The 22,120-nt window shown below is 29.7% G+C and overlaps 1 protein-coding gene across 1 annotated transcript; it reads left to right on the top strand.

Moving 5' to 3' along the window:
• Window positions 1-99: 99 nt before the first annotated feature.
• Window positions 100-20,514, top strand: LOC122503024 (UDP-glucose:glycoprotein glucosyltransferase). The gene is made up of 21 exons (XM_043613419.1): window positions 100-225; window positions 472-694; window positions 1,605-1,840; window positions 2,338-2,520; window positions 3,593-3,765; window positions 4,920-5,115; window positions 5,188-5,401; window positions 6,494-6,939; window positions 7,006-7,608; window positions 7,690-7,881; window positions 8,394-8,667; window positions 8,785-8,893; window positions 9,139-9,324; window positions 10,911-11,117; window positions 11,201-11,593; window positions 12,005-12,179; window positions 13,668-13,850; window positions 14,009-14,284; window positions 14,364-14,480; window positions 15,196-15,337; window positions 20,311-20,514. The coding sequence occupies exons 2-21, from the start codon at window positions 472-474 to the stop codon at window positions 20,346-20,348; spliced, it is 4,566 nt and encodes a 1,521-aa protein (XP_043469354.1). The 5' UTR covers window positions 100-225; the 3' UTR covers window positions 20,349-20,514.
• The last annotated feature ends 1,606 nt before the right edge of the window (window positions 20,515-22,120 follow it).

The raw sequence follows: 22,120 nt of genomic DNA, 5'->3' as shown, positions 1-22,120 counted from the left end.
TCCCTACTTTTGAATTTCATTCAATATACAATTTAGGTTATTGAGGATTCGCGTATCTGGTCATTTCTAAATTGTAAATTCGGCATAATGAGCATTCGAACTTATGTTTTTGGTACAGAGAGTAGCACCCCTGTGGCATTGCGGCATGGAGGCACGTGCATTCTGTGGATTGGTTGTTGTTGTTTATCAAACTTTTCTAAATAAATGATAATATAAAAATTAAAGGTACGTATGTGCAGTAACAACAAAGCTCTATTACTTTATTCCTAATCATTAAATACAACAGTTTTCTATCTTTCTTAATTTCTTTTTGTGAATAACTTGTTGTCCAGGTAGACATAATGTTTATGCTTTGTAATTGACTTTGTGAAAGAAAATTATTATTATTTTTGACTTTAATTCTGCATTGTATTCTTTGCAAATGAAATAAGCACCGTGCTTTCTGTAATGAATTTGTTTTTAAAATTTCAGATGTTGATTTCTTTGTTTATACTTCCTCTACTACTTTTAAGACTAGAACCAATTAAAGCAGATAGGAAAATCAATAAATATGTAACTACACTAATCAACGCTAAATGGAATGACACTCCTCTTGTTCTTGAGGTAGCTGAGTATCTGAACGATGAAAACGCAAATTATTTCTGGAGATTTGTCGATGCAGTGACCGAAAACGAAAATGGACTTCAGAGTGATGGTTAGTTTCTATTCACATTTAAGTTGTTTACTTACTATTTTTATACTTGGTGGATATTTTGCTAGGCTTATGTTTCAAACTTATGTTTTCATTAAAAATTTGAAAAGTTTTATACGTTTCCAAAACAGCTTCATCTCCTGTCTCTTTAAGGCACTAATAGATAAAATCACGATAAATCCTCAGATCATAATTATTGGGTGAATTTTTAAAAGAGATATAAATAAATGCAAAAAGAATATCTCACTTTTCCCAATAAGAAATATCGGTTTCTAAGGGTTTTATCGGTTATTTAATCTAATAAATCCAGGAAAACGTTATAACCAAAAATGTATCATTGAAAATATTTTCTTTGTTCGAGATACAACTTAAAGTCATTAACAGTGAATGTTTTTATGAACAGTCAAAGCTTTATTTTAGATTTTAATTTTTATTAATTTTCAATAAAATTTTAATAATTTTTTAAAGAGATCTTGAAGTTAATCTGCGGTGTTACTTTTAAGTGATTCCTTGCTTTAAAATATTTAAAATCATAATATTCAATTTTTAAACACGTTTCGATTCTAAAGTTAATTTGCGTCAACGTAAACATTGTTAACTTCAGTTTCATAAGAAAAGTTAATCTAATGCCATGATTGCTTATGTTGTATGAAAAAGATAAATTAATAAACAACTTTCTATCAATAATTTAAGTAACATAATCTAATATTTTACAAATATTTCTGACTGACAAAAAATTTAAATTTAAATTGTTGAAAATTAAATTCTTTATTCTTTTATATGATATGCGAGTAAATAAATATCTAATGAATCATTATAAAGTTTTCATATTAGCTTATCTAAAAAAAATTTGTTATATTTATGAATAATATTGTTAGTTGTAATGTTAAAGATTTTTGCAATTTAATTTCAGGAACTGAAAAAGACCAATATGAAGCAGCGATTCAATTGGCTGCCCAATTTCTTTCGTCTGCCGAAATGGCAGTACTTAAATTGGGCCTATCATTGCGAATTTATTCGGCTCGTGTTGAAATGTTCCATCAAATGGCTGAAAATAAGAATGATCTCAATTTGAACTGCGATGCTTTTGTGGATGTTGGAGGGAAATTAACATGCTCCCTAGAAAATTTGGAAGAGTTGTTACAAAAGGTTTGAAAATTTTTGTTTTATTTAATTTTTTTCTAAAAAGGAATTATAAATTTTTGTATATTCACATGCATTGTACCCCACAATTTGCAAATTGTCCATTTAGTCCCAAATTTTCATTTTATTTTCTACATATTTGCACTATTTTAAAAGTTTAATGAATTGTGGAATAAATCTTATGTGTGGGGAGAGTCGAGCAAGTTCTCCCAAAAAATTAAAAATAAAAAAGTTATTTATTGTTAGTTTGTTAGCAAACAAAGCATTTTATATACTAAACAGACAACCTTCGAATAATTTATTAATGAAAGCATTGATTAAATTCCAATGAAAGTATTGATGATAATACTGTCGAAATAGTCTGAGGTGCGGGTAAGTTCGCCTGTGTCGGAGTATAAGTTCGTATAATATGCATAAGATTTATCCTACATAAATTTTTCAAGTTTGGGACTAAGTGGCTTAAATTTGACGAATTATTTGATTAAACAAAATTTACTTTATAGGATGAATGGGAACACATAGATACTTATAGCATAGATCACTTTTACTCAGGAAAACAAAATACAAACAAATGCATTGTTTTATACGGACAGTTGGGAACTGAAAACTTTGCTAAGTTTCACAAGGCTTTGAAATCTATTGCTGACAAGCAGAAAATTAATTATGTTATTCGTCACTATGCAAAGGTAAATTAATTTTTAACTGTTTTTCAGAAAAAGGTTTATTTATGTGTAGAAAAACAACTGGAGCCTCAATCAGGGCACAATCGGTCAAAATTCCTGGTCGCGACCGTAAAAAATTTTAACAGAGGTTTGATGTTTTTTTAGTAAAACATGATTTAATGAAAGTATTAATTTAAAAATAATAAAAATTTAAAAGATTGCTCTTAAGGGAGACCCTCTAGTTGTAACGTGAAAAAAAGCTTTTTTCAAAAAATGTTTTCTAATAATTTATTAAATTTTTTTAAATATTATTTATTATCTAAAAGTACATGTCTAGAGCTTTAATTTAAAACAAATTTTTTTTATCAAGAACTTTATGTATAAGACGTTTTCGCGAAAACCATCAAGTCCCGCAATCACCAGCATTCCGCAAGTATAGTTTATTTGAAATGTAAAAATGAAATTGATTAACATTTATTATAAGATTATCTAGTTCCTAATCAAAAGATTTAAAAAATATACATATTTAGGTAAATGGCGAAAAGTCAAAGTTAAGAGTATGATTTTCGACTTTATACAAATAAAAATACTGCATTGAATGCACGGAAAGATAATACTTATCTAAAATTATATTATAATATTATTATACTCGACACTTTTTAGTTTGAAAATCTGATATCAGATTCGTAATCAGAGACTCTAAAAACTCCGGAATCAAAATTTTTAAGCGAATCCGTTAAGTTGTTTTAAATTCAGTCGCCATATTGGTTCCGCCATTTTCAATTAGCTTATACGCGCTAATGAATCAGTGTAGCTTCACTATTTCTTCGAAAGTTGCAACTGATGAACGCCCCTTGATTGTAATTACTGTTAAATAAGTTTTTTATTTATCATAAATAATCTGTTACTTTTATTTTGTTATAATAATTAAAAATCTGATGACTCTATTCTCGTGATCGTGTTCCAACCAGGATCGGTTAAACGTATGGAAATTTCTACACGGCATAAATGAAAAGTTAATTTAATGTTTTCAAGTATTAGAATTGCTTAAAATTAATTTAAAAATTTATATCTCCAAATTCCTTAATAAATATAGAATAGGCCGGATAGAAAGCTTCGATTGTCTGGATATGGAGTGGAGCTACAAATGAAATCTACGGAATATAAAGCAACAGATGATTCCGATATTAAGGAGAATAGGAAGGAAGAATCAGAAGAAGGAAATAAAGGCGTTGAGGAGTTGGATGGAATCAATTTTTCCATTTTAAAGTAAGTATCATAAAATGTTCTTATTTATTAAAAATATTAATCTATTTCTACCTTATAAAACTCATGTGATATCGAATAGAATTTCGAATACCGAAAAAATCAAGTTCTGAATTAATTCCACAGGTTTATCAGAAAAACATGTAACGTGAAATGAAAAAATCCCCTTAAATTTATCGATGAGACTCGGCGACATGATATGTAACACTGGTTTACAGTGAAATTGTCACTCGAACAAAACATATTTTTTTTCGCTTAGTAGGTGTTTTTTGAGTAAGAAAATCGTAGTTTCAATTTTTTTCATTTTCGAGGCACGAAATCACTTAAACTTACCTGTAGGAATATCAGCTTATCAAAATATAATGATTAACTGCCGTTGGAAAGGTAATTAAGGACTAATTCCACCAACCTCAATTAATAGTTAATCAATGATTGAATAATTGAGGATTTAAGCATTGATTAACTTTCAATCGGTATTGGTAAAACTGGTCCTAAATTACCTTTCGAACCATCGGTCAAAGAATAAAATTCAATGAAAATTGAAAGAGTTACAGTCGATTAAAGATAAAATTTTATGACAATTTTCATGATTTTTAGACACTCGAGTAACTTCTACTAATTTTTTCCACATCCAGCAGTAAAAGATGTTTGGGTTTTAAATTTTGTATTAATAGTCTATTTCATTATATTATGAAAATTTGGATCCCTTGTTAACCCGGATTGGATGCAAAATGATAATTCTACACTAGATTTAGTGAACGAAACTACTTTTACATTTTTAGTATCCCTCGAGGTATTCCCTCAACATTTGCAGCAAAATTGCAAACAGTGTGTGATTAACCATATTTTTTTCTCAGTCCTTGCTGGCCCCCCTGTAAAAGTCATAATAAGTGATAATAAGCCTGAAGATAAAATGAGATAAAGACTGTAAAACTAATTGTATTCTCGGTCTGATATTTCTCAAAATACATGGGAAAACACAAAAGAAATTTAATTTAATCGAATTTATTTTTATATAATATTGAACCAGTAACTTTTAAACAATTTACAAAATTTAATTAACTTGAGAAAAAAGAGAAATGTGTACAAACATAGAATATTTTTCATTTAATTTCCAACACATTAAATGAAAATGAGAATTTGTAATAAATTTCTAGAAAACTTTATGCGGATAAACAGGAGGAATTAGAGAAGCTGCAAAATCATCTTTTAGACACTAGCCATGAAATCGGTGCCCTTAAGGTTTGGCAGTTTCAGGATTTAAGTCATCAGGCGGCAGAAAGAATAATGAATTCCCCGTCGAATGAAGCCATTCAAATTCTATTAGATATTGCTCAAAATTTTCCAATGCAGGTTCGATTCTCAATTACATTTTTTACTGGGAACATTATGTGCAAAAACATTTTCCAAATCTGAACATTTTAGGCAAAGTCGCTGATAAAAACAAAAGTGAATGCTGACATGAAAATGGAAATGAACTTGAATCAGCAAAATTTTTCAGCAACTTTAAATATTCAACCAACTGATACAGCCATATTTATTAATGGCTTGTTCTTTGATCTTGAAACAATTGATATTCTTACTCTCCTAGAATGTTTGAGAGCTGAACTTAGAGTCATGGAGCCTCTTTATAGAATTGGTAATTTTCTATTTAATAAAGTAGTTTTTTACGTGTTGCATTCGTTTTCAATTAATATTACAAGGCTCGGACTAGGTCTGTAAATCCTGTAAAAGTCAATTTTTTTTCAAAAAGGTCCGTAAAGTCCGTAATTTCATTGAGAAAGCAAGAAAAGTTGGTAAATTGAACGATATAATTTGGAGAATTTTTGAGAATCCAATTATTTTCAAAAAATTTCAAGAAAATTTAAGAATTAAATGTTTAATTCCAATTACTAAAAAACGATATTTTCGTAAATTATATAATAAAATTCTTTTTAGGAATTCAATTATTTTCATAAATAATAAAATTTTCACAGGGATTTAATTATTTTCAAACACAATTTTCATAAAATTTTTCGAAATAAATCAATTATTTAAAATGATTTTTATAAAATTCTTCGCTAGAATTCAAATATTTAAAAAATTATTTACAAATTTTTTATAAATTTCTTCGCCATAATTTCATTATTTTCTTAAATAATAATATTTTTTAAAAAGATTCAATTGTTTTTAGAAATAATAAAATTCTTTTTAAGAATTCAATTCTTTTCATAAATAAGTAATAAGACTCATTGCAGAATTTCAATTATTTTTAATACAATTTTAGTTAAAAATTGTAGAAAATAATAATTGAATTGAAATGCTGAAAATAAATTTTTGAAGAAAAAAAATTGAATTTCTAGTTTTAAGTAAAATGTTCTTTTATTTGACTCGGACTGGTTATATTATATTTTTGTCAGTAATTGGTCCGTAAAGTCCGTATTGTTAAATACTTGAACTTGTTGGAGCCTTGATATTATTGTTAATATTTTTGAACCACTAGATTACAAATAAAAGTAGCTTAATTTCGTTCTAGTTTTTTAGTTACCACGAAACTAAATGAACAATTAACCGGTTTTAGTTTTGTGTTAAATCAAAACTAAATTAAGAAATAAGCGAAAAAAATAAAAATCTGTTGAGATGTAAGTGACACGAAACCATATTCACGTGTCACTAATTTTGAGTTTCATTTTAGTATCTGTCCTTGAAAACTACATTACGATTACATTACGATAGCATTGCATTTTTTTAGGTTTTAGTAATAAGAAAATTCAGAAGCTTTTATACTTGGATTCATCTACTGATGCGGACAACCAGGACTTTGCAATAGACATAAGAGATTCAGCCATCATCTGGGTAAACGACATTGAAAAAGACTCTCAGTACAGAAGATGGCCAGAATTTCTCACTGAACTTCTGCGTCCAACTTTTCCTGGAATGTTGAGGAGTATTCGTCGTAATTTATACAATTTAGTTTTAATAATTGACCCTCTGAACTCGGATTCAATGGCTCTGTTTTCCCTCGTTGAATCCCTTTATGCACATTACACTCCTCTTCGAATCGGTTTTGTTTTTGTCATAAATTACAACACTTCAATCACTGGACTCCAAGATCCCAGCATTGCAGTGAATAATGCCTTTCATTACTTTGTCGAGAGCCAGAAGAAACCCAAAGAGGCTTTATACTTTTTATCCAATGTAAGTACACTAAGAACTAATTACCAATTGAAAAGAATGTTTTATAATTGCGCATGTGAATTACAGTTGAGAAACTTCATTGGGCCTGATGGAGCAACAGTTGATGACATTAAGAAAGCAATAAAGGACAGAGACCCGAAAGCAGACGTTAATTATATTCTAAGTGAAGAATCTGAGTATGATGTAGGTCGACATTTAGCTTGTGACTTTGTGAAGCGCACGGGATTCAAGACATTTCCTCAGGCATTACTGAACGGAGTGCCTCTTTCCTCGAGCCAATTGCACTCCGACTCCTTCGAAGATGCCGTTCTGTCTACTGTGATGACTCAGACACCGTCGATTCAGAAAGCGGTGTACAAACGCGAAGTGACTGATAGAGATGATATAGTGGAATACTTGATGAATTTACCGAATGTGATGCCGAGATTAAATGAACGAGTGCTCAAGATGGACAAGGACATGTGGATGCAGCTGAATGGAAATGTTCCCAAGGACAAGGAGTTTACAAAATGGAGCAAAGAAGATTCCTCTGCTTGGGTTATGGAGAACTCGCGATATCTTTACGTTTCGCGGAAGAGTACCACTCGTCATTTGTATTCTTTGTGGATTGTTCTTGACCTCGAAGAGGCAGACAGTAGAAAGCTGCTCGCCGAAACACTCGAGTATTTGGTATGCAGTTTCATTAATTAATACAAAACGTGTCTATGTTTAAACGTAATTTACCAACATTTCTTTGCTCATATTCAACAGGAAGGCAATGCGTATGCGAGAGCTTCAATAATAGTAAATAGTGCTCGTAAGGATTTATCGAAATCTTCTATTAATGCAATAGCAGTTGCCGCTATGAATGTTCTGCCTCCAGAAAAGGCAATAAACTTCTTAAGGAATTTAATCAAAGATGAAGTTGTAGCTCAAATTGAAAACAATAATTATGAGATAGAGGTAATGCTTAGAAAACTTTACTTTTTTACAGTTACAGGCTTCGTACTCATCTACTAAAACAAACTATTTTTGTTTTTTTAGAATTTCCACTACATTAAAATTCGCTAATACTAGAAATCAAAAAACTATTCTCAAAAATTATAATCAAATTCTTTAAACCGATTCAATTCCTTTAAAAAAATATTCGAAATTCAATTATTTTCAATATCTAGTAATTTTATTTTTATAAATATTTAAATTCTTTCATGAATAATGAAATTCGTTGCAGGGATTCAATTTATTAGCAAGATAGGAAAAAAGTAAATTTTTTTGATAAAAATTAAGAAAAAGTCAGAAAAATAAAATATAGAATGGTATTTTTGTCAGTTTTTTAAGTGTTTAAAACGAGTTTTTTTTGTCGTCAAGTTTAATTTTCCGACAGCTACTTTTTGCTACTTTTTTAAAACTAATTATTGAGTGCGAAGTCTGCAGTCATGAAATTTTATTTATCTAATCCTTGTACTTGTTTACAGGATGAATCAATTTTAAATATGTTAAACGATGTGGAACTTTTGTGGGGCATTAATAACGTACATAGTCATTATGCACGAAACGTGTTGAGAGTTTCTTCAAGTCAAAGAGCGGTCATTTGTAACGGTCGATTAATTGGCCCATTTGACGAAAATGAGGAATTCACAACTGAAGATTTTTCTCTGTTGGAAAGATACAGTCAAAATACTTATGGCGATAAACTATTTAATATTTTGATGAAAAACAATTTTCTTGAAGAAGACGATGACGATTATGGTAATATACAATTTATATATCTAATTTGTTTCAAAGTATCATGAAAATGGGTTCTCAATTTTTTATTCTTAACAGTATGCAAACCTATCCCAATGAATAAATTATTATTTTTTAAAGGAAAAAATGAAGTGACAGATGATGTGATAATGAAAATTTCATCTCTTCTTGTATCAAGACCACAAACACGAAGTCGATACGATGTACTGTTTAATGGCGATGAGCACAGGTAAATAATAAAATGATCTTTATTTTTTATCTTAAATGAAACAATTACTTGGCTTTATTGCCATTTAAAAAAACGAAATGTTGGACGGTAATAAATTAATAACTTAATCTGAAAATATTTTTCGAATATTTTACAAAATTAAAACAAAGTCATAAAAGTTTAATCTAGACATTGAAGTCTTAAAATTGTCCTTAAAGTTGTTTAATTAACCCTCTCACTGAAAAACTATTTATTTTAATTTTTAGTGCCATAAAGATTTCAGCGCCGATACCAGACGAGGTAGCTTTCAACATAGTCGGCATAGTTGATCCAGTTTCAAGAGGAGCTCAAAAGTTAGGTCCCATTTTAGATGCATTAAAGAAGTCTCTAAATTGCAACATAAAAATATTCTTGAATTGCTTGGACAAAAACAGTGATATGCCACTCAAAAGGTTAGTTCAAAAATATCTTTAAATATTTCTCAAAATCTCAAAACTGTTACAAAATATAACTTTCTACTCAAATGCCAAACTGAAATGTATAAAAACTAAGTAAAATTTAAAAAATTTATGTTGAAAACTTGTTTCCAAGTTTTCGTAATAACTTTAAAATAAATGATTACAAGCTGCTTTCAAATTCAATAACAAAGAAATTAAAATATAAAAAAACACAAAAATTGTTTTAATGTAAATAAGAAGAGTGCTGTGAAAGGTACTGAGAAGCTGAGAAGAAATTATAATTTTTGTATTTTAAATAGAGCTGTGCAAAATAATTCGAACCGAACTGTTCGAATTTTTTCGCCCAGTTCGAATGTCGAATATTCGACATTCGAACTATCCCAGTACGGATGTCGAATATTCGACATTCGAGTTACTACAAAATTCGAACCGAACCGAGTTTTGTTCGGTTTTGGTACGCTAAAATGTCGAATTCTAAAATTCGACATTTCAGTCGCCCAGTTCGAATGTCGAATATTCGACATTCGACATTTCGGCGCCCCAAAACCGAACTAAACTCGGTTCGGTTCGAATTTTGCACAGCTCTAATTTTAAAAGTTGTTTAAAAAAAGTTTTTTAAAGTTGCAACGGTTGTTATTGCAACCATTAACATAGTAACGGTCACCATGGCAACGATTGTTATGTTGTCTTAAGACTTAAGACTTTTAAGACATATGACATAAGACATAAGACTTAAGACTTAGGACTTAAGACCTTCTTATACCAAAGTCTCGCTATAAGACTTAAGACTTATTACATAAGACTTAAGACGTAAAAACTACGGACGGACACCGAAGTCTCGCTATAAGGGTTTTGGCCCTTGGCCACGAAACCCTAAAAAAGAAACTGGGTGAGGGAAATTCTCACCATGCGACGGATAGAGGGTTAATCTCAAATAATGCAAAGATTTTTTTAAACAAAACACAAACGTGTCCTATGAACGAGAAAAACATTTCCCATTTTAAATTATGGCATAAAAATTACGTATTTTTGAAATATTATTATTATTAATTATGTTGATTATGTTTCTTGTTAAACTGGTAAAATTTCAATTCTGCGATTTATGTTTTTCTAATAACACAGCCTTGATTCGCTTGAAATTTAGTATACAGGGATTTTTGGAATCGTTAATCTTACATTAAGTCGAATTTCTGAAATGTTTCGAACAAATTGTTCGTTGTTTTCCATAGTTCTCAAGCCTTTTCGTAACTCTTTGTTCATAATCATGATTCTTATGATTCCCAAGATAATTTTCAACCACATCCTTAAAATTTACCCATGTCGCTTTTTTCGTATTTATCACTTTAGTTACGAAAAATCTATCATATTGAATTCACTATTGTAAATTTCAAAAATTTGCCTTAAAATTTGTAATCGGCTACCTCACAAAACCTTAAGTACTTAATTTTAAGCAAATCCAATTAGATTTTGAATTTTTAAAAACTAACACTAGATTTGAAATCAGCAAAGCATCTAATCAGATACTTTCACTCTTTGCTTCTCGTAGCAAATTAAATTAGAAAACTCTTTTTAACTTTCAGCTTTTATCGCTTCGTCCTGGAACCGGAAATTCAGTTTGGTGCAGATGGAGAAATGAAAGGGGCTGTGGCTACATTTACCAAGTTACCGACTTCTTCACTTTTAACTCAACATATTCATGCACCAGAAAATTGGCTTGTAGAAGTTGTTCGCAGTGTTTACGATTTGGACAACATTAAACTGGACAATGTTGCAATGGGCGTACACAGGTAAGTGATTCAACTTTAGTCTTATTAGGTTTAGTGTTATAAAAGTCTTATTCAAAAAATAATTTATCATCGTGTCATTGCAGTGAATTCGAGTTGGAACATTTGCTTCTTGAAGGGCATTGCTTCGAAGCAGCAGTAGGAAACACTCCCCGGGGTTTGCAAATAAATTTAGGCACAGAAAGAATTCCAACGATGGTGGACACAATTGTGATGGCGAATTTAGGATATTTCCAATTGAAAGCCAATCCTGGTGAATGGCGCTTGCGCCTCAGACAGGGAAGATCTTCTGACATATATGACATAGTAACTGTCGATGGTCAAGATATTATTCATAAGGAAAATGAAGTTAAAGTTCTCTTGAGTTCTCTCAGGAGTCATGTTCTCAAACTGAAAGTTTCAAAGAAACCGGACAAAGCTAAAATGGACTTACTTTCGGATGATGATAATAATTCTGGAATTTGGAACTCTATTTCCAGGTAATCAAGTATTTTTTTATTTTTTTCGAGAAAGTACATAATAGAAAAAACTTTGCGTAACTCACTTTCACACAATGTTACGCTGTTTTAGTAACATACCGGTGTCAATTATACAATAAATTATTTTTCAAATATTTTTTTTATTTTATTCGATTTTCATAAAGATTGAATTGATTGAACCTACAAATCAAAATGTGTAATCTAATAGTTAATAATTCCTGTAGAAATATTTAATTCAAAATTGAAAAAAGTTTGCAGTTTTATATTATTATCAGTTTTTTTATCAGAAGAACAATAGTTATTTGTGCAACAAGGGCGCATTTGTAGGTGGTTGGTGGGGGCATATTTTTAATGGAAAATTTAATTTAACGCAAAAATATTTACTAACTTGTCTGTCATGTTTTTTCTCAGGACATTTACAAATGAGGAGAGTGAAGAACAAGATGAAAAAATTAACATTTTTTCTCTCGCATCTGGACATTTATATGAACGTTTTTTGAAAATCATGATGTTGAGTGTTATTAAACACACAAAGACGCCTGTCAAATTTTGGTTTCTCAAAAACTATCTGTCCCCTACTTTAAAAGTAAGTATTAATTAAATTGTTATTTTCAACTTCGAAATACGCAATGCATAAATCGATTTAATGAAGATTTATAAGAAATAAGAACTCCATGGTTTTCTTATAATTTTGCATTTAACTGTTCAAGAGATAAAGTAAAGCTCCAATTTTCCCAATATTGAACTGTAGATCTAGTAAAAATACCATCTCGATTAACACAAAATAAGAAAATGTGCAAAAAATCGCTAACAAATTAATACATACCCTTAAATCAAATAATTACTGCAAGTAGCGAAATTTCCTCATAATTTCAAATAATTTTCTGTAAGCTTCTAGCATAATTGGGTTTATTAATATCTGTGTACGGCAAAATTATAATGTATTGCATTTAATTTAAAAATTAACTTGCATACAATTGCACGGGACAAAAGTACCTGAAATTTCCATTGACTCAGTGCTTGACTTCTGGATAGGTCCTAAAGTCCTAAAAGAATTCTAACATTTTAATTGGTAACTAAGACACAGTACTAGAAAATTTCTAGTACCTTGCATGTCAAAGAAATGGTTATTTCTGTAAAAAGAAAACCCTATTCAAAAGTCAAGCATAATTTCACATTCTCTTTTTCCGCGTAGTATATGAGGCATTCCATTTCAAAACGACCCCCTTCGTAAACAATTGCCAATGTAAGACAATTTTTAAATGAATATTTCTTCCATTCTGTAGAACCAAATTACTTTTTATATTAGTGATTTCGAAAGTAGAATTTCTGAACTTTCTGATAATAAAAAAATATATTTTTTTAATAATTTAATTTAAATAGAAAATTGAGTTTAAAAGTTAAACTTTGAAAAATCTCAAAACACGTTACCTCCGATTTTAATAAAATTCATATCAAACGAAAGCTTGAATATTCTTCTTTTTATTTATCAAACGATAATAATGGACATTTCAGTGGATTTTGAGAAAATAATTAAATTTCACAAACATTTCGAAGGTTATATTGAGAAAAGCATTTATTAAGTATAGGGCGGCATTTGTTTTTCCCAATTTATGCATAATAACCTTCGAAATGTTTGTGAAATTTAATTATTTTCTCAAAATCCACTGAAATGTCCATTATTATCGTTTGATAAATAAAAAGAAGAATATTCAAGCTTTCGTTTGATATGAATTTTATTAAAATCGGAGGTAACGTGTTTTGAGATTTTTCAAAGTTTAACTTTTAAACTCAATTTTCTATTTAAATTAAATTATTAAAAAAATATATTTTTTTATTATCAGAAAGTTCAGAAATTCTACTTTCGAAATCACTAATATAAAAAGTAATTTGGTTCTACAGAATGGAAGAAATATTCATTTAAAAATTGTCTTACATTGGCAATTGTTTACGAAGGGGGTCGTTTTGAAATGGAATGCCTCATATATTAATTTCTATGGGTGCAGTTTATTCAGTTTTTTTGTTTTTTCAAAAGGCAGATACAAGATGTCTTCAATAGAATTAATTTTTTCAGGATTTTCTTCCTGAAATGTCAAAAGCTTATGGATTTGAGTATGAACTTGTACAATACAAATGGCCTCGTTGGCTTCACCAACAAACAGAAAAACAAAGAACTATCTGGGGTTACAAGATATTGTTCTTAGATGTCCTGTTTCCTCTTGATGTGAAAAAAATCATTTTCGTAGACGCTGATCAGGTATTTGAAATAATGTTTGATTATTGAAAAACACTAATTTTTTAAATGTATGAAAATAAATGATTGCTTTTGGTTTAATTTTAATGCATTTTTGAAATTTGAAAATGAAATTATTCTTGAGATCTAAAAAGAATAATTATTATTATTGTCTGTTTAAGGTTGTCAGAGCAGACTTGAAAGAACTTGTGAATATAGATTTAGGGGGATCTCCGTACGCTTACACTCCGTTCTGCGACAGCAGGAAAGAAATGGAAGGCTTTCGATTTTGGAAGCATGGTTATTGGAGGACTCACCTTCAAGGTCGCTCTTACCACATTAGTGCTTTGTATGTTGTCGACTTGAAACGTTTTCGTCGAATTGCAGCCGGAGATAGGTTAAGAGGACAGTACCAAGCTCTAAGTCAGGATCCTAACAGTCTTTCTAATTTGGATCAGGTTAATCTCTAACGCATTCTAACACTAAGTTTATTTTAATTTTCATAAATCCTAATACTTAAATGCTTTTTACAAACAGGATCTTCCAAACAACATGATTCACCAAGTTTCTATAAAATCACTACCTCAAGAGTGGCTGTGGTGTGAAACTTGGTGCGACGATTCATCAAAGAAACATGCCAAGACTATTGATTTGGTAAGAAACATTTCATTTTTACTGTACAAAATGTAATAAAATCATCTATCCGTATTTTGAAATTTTGACATTTTTAGCGATGTAAATGGTATTTCAGTAATGTGGTTGGTATATTTATCATATTAATATCTCTAAATGTACACAAGAGTTTTTAAAAACCTTTAGAAAAAAATGTTTTTTGACTTTATCAAAAAGTCGATTGGTTTATACAAACTACAAATTGTATTAAAATTTTATTAGCGTAAATTTAGTTAATCATTTTTATTGTTGCCTAAGCATTAAGCTAAATGTGTTAAGCGAGGTATTTTAGAATATCCAAAATCAAGTTCGCTACTCTTTACTGCATCCATTTCCATTGGCAATGAGAAAGTTTTGGATTTCTGTGATTTTAAGGTTTTTCCAATTTCTGTGAGTCTCTACCATCAGTAACTTCCTGAAACCAAAAGTAATTTGTGCACATTCTCATCGTGTAATATAAAATAAAATGTAACAAGCATTTGAAAATCTTATAAAATTATAAACATTTTTTGAGGGCTAAAGAACGATAAATCTCTACAAGTTCACAAAAATTTTGTGGAGTTTACTAGAAGGATCAAAGCTCAATTTATAAAAGTGTATACATTTTCATCCTAAATTTGTCAAAAATTCAAATGATTTTAATTATTTTTCAAAATCACATCTATACGCAAAGATTAATTTGTTTTTATTTTTCTAGTGCAATAATCCAATGACCAAGGAAGCTAAGTTACAGGCAGCTATGCGAATTTTACCAGAATGGGTTGGTTACGATGAGGAAATAAAAGCATTGCAACAAAAAATAGAAAATGCTTCTGTAGAAAGTGAAAGCGTGAAAGATGGTAAGAAAATTAGTACCTACCTACAATTTTAAAATACAAATAAAATTATTAACTTAAACATACTAAAAAATAATTATTTTCGAGTCAAGGGCAAAAAATAGGTGATTGTGACGAAGGCGAAATGAAGGGACCGAAGGTGTCGAGGTCCCTTCATCTCACCTTCGTCGGAATAAACTTTTGCGCCCATGTTGCGAACATAATTTTTTGCCCTACCTGCACGAAAAGTATGTCAATTAGGGACTCAACTTTTCTGAGTAATACAAATAAAAACACAGAAAACGCATTTGGATGTACATTGGCATTGGGAATTTAAATAGTTGAGTTGCTTGACGAGTTGTCACCGTATCCGTACGTAGGACTTTTTCTTATTTTGCGCCAACTTTATTAAAGAAAAGTAAAAAGTAAAAGTACTTTTACGCCCGTCTTAAGTGGCCGAAATAACACACTTTTCGTTCAGGCCCGGTAAACTTTTGGCCAGAGCCAGCTGCGCGACTAATACCTTAAAAAATCTTAATTTGGTAATGTATTGTTTAAAATGGGTATCGATGCCGAAACGAAACTAAAACTTTACTTTCATGTCGATCAGAAACTAAAGTTTGGAAAACTCAAATATTTAGTATCAGTCACAAAACTCATTACAAAAAAGTTAAGTATTTGAAGATGTAATACACGTTAAAGTCGTATTCACTTTTTCCATTTGATTATTCGATTGAGTCAGTAAAGTCAGATTTGAATGCACTGACTCTCTTGCTCTTATATATTACCATAACAACTCTTGCAGGCTAAAAGTTAATTTTTCTGTACCTATTTGTATTTGTACAACACCTTTATTAACAGCATCAGTAGGAGCAATCTTAAAGAGTTGCATAAATCTTTTAAAGGTTTATGCCCCAGTGAAAAAATAAGATTTTAAAAGTTTTAAACCTAAAACTGAAGAGTTTGAAACGAAAACGTAAAATTAGTGCTCTCAGGAGGAAAGATATATATTTTAGCCAAAAGTTACACTTTAGAATTTCCCACATAATTATCAACACTGGGTAGCACAATCTATTTGCAATCCTCCACAAGTAGAGTGCTACTTCAGTGCACGCATGACTTAAAACCAAACCACGATTTGCAAACGGCGTATATAAAAAATAGTATTGAAACGATTAACTTTAAACAGTAGGTTCAAGTTGACCGCTCTAATCTTACAAGAATGGAAAAATGTACCGAAGAGTTTGTTGAGCATCTAGTACAAAAGCAAAAAATTAATTTTACATAGCTTTATTGCGAGAGAGCAAAATAAATTTCTCGAAGAAATTAAAAATTCATTACATGAAGGAGAATTTTTAGTCATTTGCGATTTCGCTAAAAATTATTCTTTTCTCATTCGAGATTGTACTCAAAGCTATCACTGGACTAGTAGTCAAGCTACTTTTTATCCGTTTGTAGATTACTATAAAAATTCTGAACTTGAAATATTTCCGTTTCACGAACTGATATACTAATCAAACGTTTTTCAACAATACAAAAAGCATAAAACAAGATATAATGTTAAAAGCTTAAAGCTTTTAACCCTGTCCAGTAACATTTAATTACATTAATTTTTTTAATTCAAAAAAATTATTCCTATACATATGTATTGCTAAAGCAGTAGAGTCGAATAAGAAATAGGAATTGCAATTGATTTTTCATAATACAGTACCTACCGTTGTATTCATGACGCGACATCGGATTCGTTTTAAAAGCGCAAAGCGGGACATTTTTTTTTCTTAAAATTATTGCCCTCCCATCATGAAATTTACACGAGTTATTCTTATTGTTTATAATGTTAAAAATAACTCGTGTAAATTTCATGATGGGAGGGCAATAACTTTAAGAGAAGAAGAATAAAATGTCCCTTTAAGGGGGAAAGAGCAGTTGTAAAATCCCATTGAAATATGCCTATTTTAGGTACCATTTTCTCAGCTCCAAATGCCTAACACGTTTTAGGCGAATAGAAAATATACATTATCCAATGCATGTAAGATTAAAGAAATATTTCACTTTCTCATTTATTATTTTATTGTAATATATATTTATACATGTTTGAACTAAACGAAATGATATGTCAAAAGAAATATATATAACAGTTTAAGTTAACTTTTTTTACTTGGAATTGTGTTATATATTACAACAAGACGACAAGCTTTGATGACAACGAGAATTGCACAATGTGCCTGATTTATAGCAAATGCATCTTTTTGTTTTACACTTCTCTTAAAGTAATTGAAGTAGTTTGTAGCACGTCACTAATTTTCATTGCAGCAGTTGATGACTTCTGAATTTCGGTTCGAGGAAACCAACCCTTAAGTAAACCATCTTTTGTGCCAATTTGATAAACATCATTTTGGACATTAGTAATAACCCCTAAAATATTATTATAGTCAAGTGGTCCTCGATCTACTGCAGGAACAACTAATGTAACACAGTCACCTACACTCAAAACTGGAAAATTTTGTTCAGAAAAAGTTACCATTTTTTTAGCTTCAATTTGTTGCCTGTCAAAACAATCATTTTGAACATCAACTAAGTTTTGACCTCTAATACGCAAAGAACATATTAGGCTATTTTCAGTACTTAAATTTAGAACTGCAAAATTTATGTGTATTTGCAAACTAAATTTTGTGCAATTAGTTGATAGATCTGGTTCTAATGGATTATTGGAAATTACACAAGTCATAAAAGTTGAAATAATTTCATTTACAACTACAAATTTCATTTACAACAGGAGGATTAACTGAACTAGCAGATGGTTGTTCATCAGTATTAGAATTCGAAAATTGTTCTAAAGCGTGTTCCAAGTCTTCTTCCGTGGTTAGTGTATTTAAGATATCGTTCGGTAAAAAAGTACTTCACAATCCAGCACGAATTGGTCCTAGAACTGCTTCATACGGAGTCCGATTTATTGCTCTATGTTTGGAAGTGTTCTTCTGCCACTATAAAAAATATTTTTGACAGCTCATCAGCTACATTTATCGCATGTTTTGTTTTTAAAGGACGCAAATGAAGAAATTTAGTAGCGTGGTCTTGATAATTTAAAATCCATTTATATTCTCCATCACTACAGGACTGAAAATCTATTAAGTCCACTTGACAGAGCATATTAAATCCTTTTGTTGTTATGGGCTTTATAACACCTTTTTTGGAAGAGCTTTTTTGCGAGTGCAAGATTCGCAGCACTGGACAAACAATTCGCAAGCATACTTCATAATTTTGTACTTATTTCTTACGTAGTACAACATTTTGTCTCTTCCCCCGTGACCAGTCTGGATATGTGCTTCCAACAACTTCTCGTAATAATCTTCGATTGGAATCACATAAATAAATGAATCATTTTCAGTACTCCACACCAACCTTTAAAAGCTCATATAATTTTGTATAGTGATAGAAAGAACAACTTTTCTTCGACTCCGCTCCTTCAAAATGTTTTAAACTTTCTATCACAGTTTCCAAACGACTTTTATTCCATACAGTTCTATTACTTTTTTTATTGGAATAAAATGATTTTAATTTTTCGTTAAATTCTGCACTGTTTACACTGCACTCACTCATATTTTATTCGAATAAGTATAAAGCACTTTGTCAAATATTTTTTAAAAGTAAATACATGTATAAAATAAAGATGTCAATATACATCTACTTTCAACGGCTGTGCAGAAAATACTAATAATGCTAATTTATTAAATCTAATATACGAGTTATTAAATATATAGCAAAAGTAAACAATATATCTACGAAAACAAAGAATAAATAATTTTGAAAAGAGAAAAATAAACAAAACTATAAAATGAAAAACAAGAATTCAAAAATTATGAATTTATGAAATAAATTTTATTTTATTTTAGTATATATTAATATTTTCCTTTTTCAATTACGAAAATTTTTAAAAACTTATGTCAATATAATTTTGCTGAAATTGACATTTCGTTTAGTTCAGACATGTATCAATGTATATTACATTAAAATATAAAATAATAAATGAGAAAGTGAAATATTTCTTTAATCTTACATGCATTGGATGATGTATATTTTCTATTCGCCTAAAACGTGTTAGGCGATTAGACAACTGCCTAGCCAGTTAGCTAAATGACGAATTTTGTTAGACCAGTAGACAAATACAAATAATTTCCAAGCATATTTGTCTATTGGCCGCCACTTAGCTAGTCGCCTAGGCGTTTAGCTAATTGGCTGATTCTTCTATTTGCCTACGACATATACAAAGGTCTAAAATCTGGTCGTTCGATAAAGGCAAATTTTTATTTTTCAATTTTCTGTGCCATTTTGAAAAAACAGTTACAGCCCTCCTGAAAAATCACATTTTTCCATACTTAGGTATCATTTTCTCAAAAACAACTTAACGGATATGGTTATCTTTTTTTAAATACTTGTACATTAATGGACTGTAATCTGATTGTTCGGTTTTGGAAATAAATTAGTTTATTTAAAGTTATTTGATTCTTTAACAAAAAAATAAAGAAAACGAGTAATAATTTGTTCAAAATGGCATAGAAAATTAAAAAATAACAATTTGGCTTTATCGAACGATAAGATTTCAGTCGTTTGTATATAAAACCGTCAGAAAAATTAAGTTTGATGAAAAATAATCATTTGGAGCTGAGAAAATGGTACCTTAAAATAGGCACCTTTCAATGGGATTTTACAACTGTTCTTTCCCCCTTACTTATAAAGGTCTTGAAATTATTTGATTTAAATAGAAATATATTTATATTTACAAAGTTGGTTTTTGGAGGGCAGTGAACGTTGCAAAAAATGTTATTGACACTTGTGCGTAAAAGTTTATTTCACAAGTATGATTTTCATGCAAAGTTTCTGCAAATTCCATATTTGTATAATCACAATCTCTACGCACTGGTACCTATCATAATTATTATCATATCGTGATATTTTAAAAAGTAAGAATATAAATTTTGAAATTTGCTAATTTGCAGAACTTCCTGACACCTTCACGAGCCATGAAGAACTCTAGATATTTGAAATTTGTGAAGGTATCTCTTCTAAAAATGTAGGTAAATTTGTTGTAACAAATGGTTTACAACGTGTATACATGTGTAATTGATTGAATTTATACTTTTCAAGACTTTGTAATTTTATCTTTATTGTGTAAGTAAAAAGCCAACAGAATTTTTCTAAACGACATGTATTTTCCTTCTTGTACATATTTTTGTCTTACTTCTACCCAGTAAACCTTCAGAACAGAAACTATCTTTATTAATAGAATTAGACTTCTGTTTGTACATTTATTTCAATTTGAGAATTTATACATCATTTCTTAAGTAATAAAGATTTCAAATAGATAAAAGAAAAGCAATTTGTCTGTTGATGATTTTTGGACAGTGTAAATTGATTTTAAGGGGAGACCCCACCTTAATTTTGACCCCTTTAAAATAAAATTATTAAAGGAGGTAATATTTTTTTTCTTGCATCATTTTTAACCTGAAAACATATAAGATGGTTAAAAATATTTAATTTCAATTTTTGAAGAGGTTACAATTTTTTTCTTCTGACCTATTGCATATTATTGCAAATCCATGCGAGAAGTTGTTTAGAATGGTAAAATATGCATGGAAAAAAAATTTCGTGAAAAAATATTAAAAACTGTAAGAGAAGATCGATTTTTAATATTCAAATCTTTAAATTTTGCCGAAATTTCGGAAGTCCTGAACCTTTATTTTTTTCCACTTTGATGCTCTGAGTCGAAAAAACATCGTTAAAATTGACGATTAGCTCATTTTCATGGTAAAAACTATAAAAATCATGGCTTTTTGCATTTATTTCGGTATATATAAAGTATACCATAAAAGCTTCGGACTATGATTTTTATGGAATTTACCACGAAAATGAGCTAAATATAAATTTTAACAATGTTTTTTTAATAATAGCATCAAATTACGTAAATATACACAATTTGAAAAAAAATTAAAGATTTACGGCTTTCGAAATTTCGGCAAAATTTAAAGATTTGAATATTAAAAATCGATCTTCTCTTACAGTTTTTAATATTTTTTCACGAAATTTTTTTTCCATGCATATTTTACCATTCTAAACAACTTCTCGCATGGATTTGCAATAATATGCAATAGGTCAGAAGAAAAAAATTCTAACCTCTTCAAAAATTAAAATTAAATATTTTTGACCATCTTATATGTTTTCAGGTTAAAAATGATGCAAGAAAAAAAATATTACCTCCTTTAATAATTTTATTTTAAAGGGGTCAAAATTAAGGTGGGGTCTCCCCTTAAATAGTACTTTTTTGGATCTGTGTTTATCACTAAATAAAAGGCTTTAACCTTTTACTAATAATAACATCCGATAACATCATTAATTAATTATTTTTTAAGAAATGCAAGTTTTAAAAAGCCTTCTTTTATTCGAATTATATATTTATTAGCAAACTGTCCTCTTAAACACTGTGGCATGCTGTGGCATTTATGGAATGCATAGAGTCGTTGTCTCTCTGTTGAATAACGATATTAAATTTTCCCTTTACTTCTTGAATAAATGATCTAATCTTTCAGTTGAGACATGAACATCGACGGATTTATATTGGATGTTTTAGGCAAAGAAAAGTTAACTGTTTTAATAATTGTGTTGAATATAAAACCTGTTAACCTGTTGAAAGTATACATTATTTACATTATAAAAATGATGAAGAATAAGTATTTTCTCTCTCCCGTTTTTATTCGTATCAACTTCTGGACGGGAATTTGGAACATCGGAGATCTCCACTGTAGGACAGTA

The sequence above is a fragment of the Leptopilina heterotoma genome, unplaced genomic scaffold, assembly GCF_015476425.1.
Source record: "Leptopilina heterotoma isolate Lh14 unplaced genomic scaffold, ASM1547642v1 Lhet_24, whole genome shotgun sequence".
In the NCBI taxonomy this organism is placed as follows: Eukaryota; Metazoa; Arthropoda; class Insecta; order Hymenoptera; family Figitidae; genus Leptopilina; species Leptopilina heterotoma.
The sequence above is the reverse complement of the archived record's forward strand: the minus strand, read 5'-3'. Positions and strand labels throughout refer to the sequence as shown.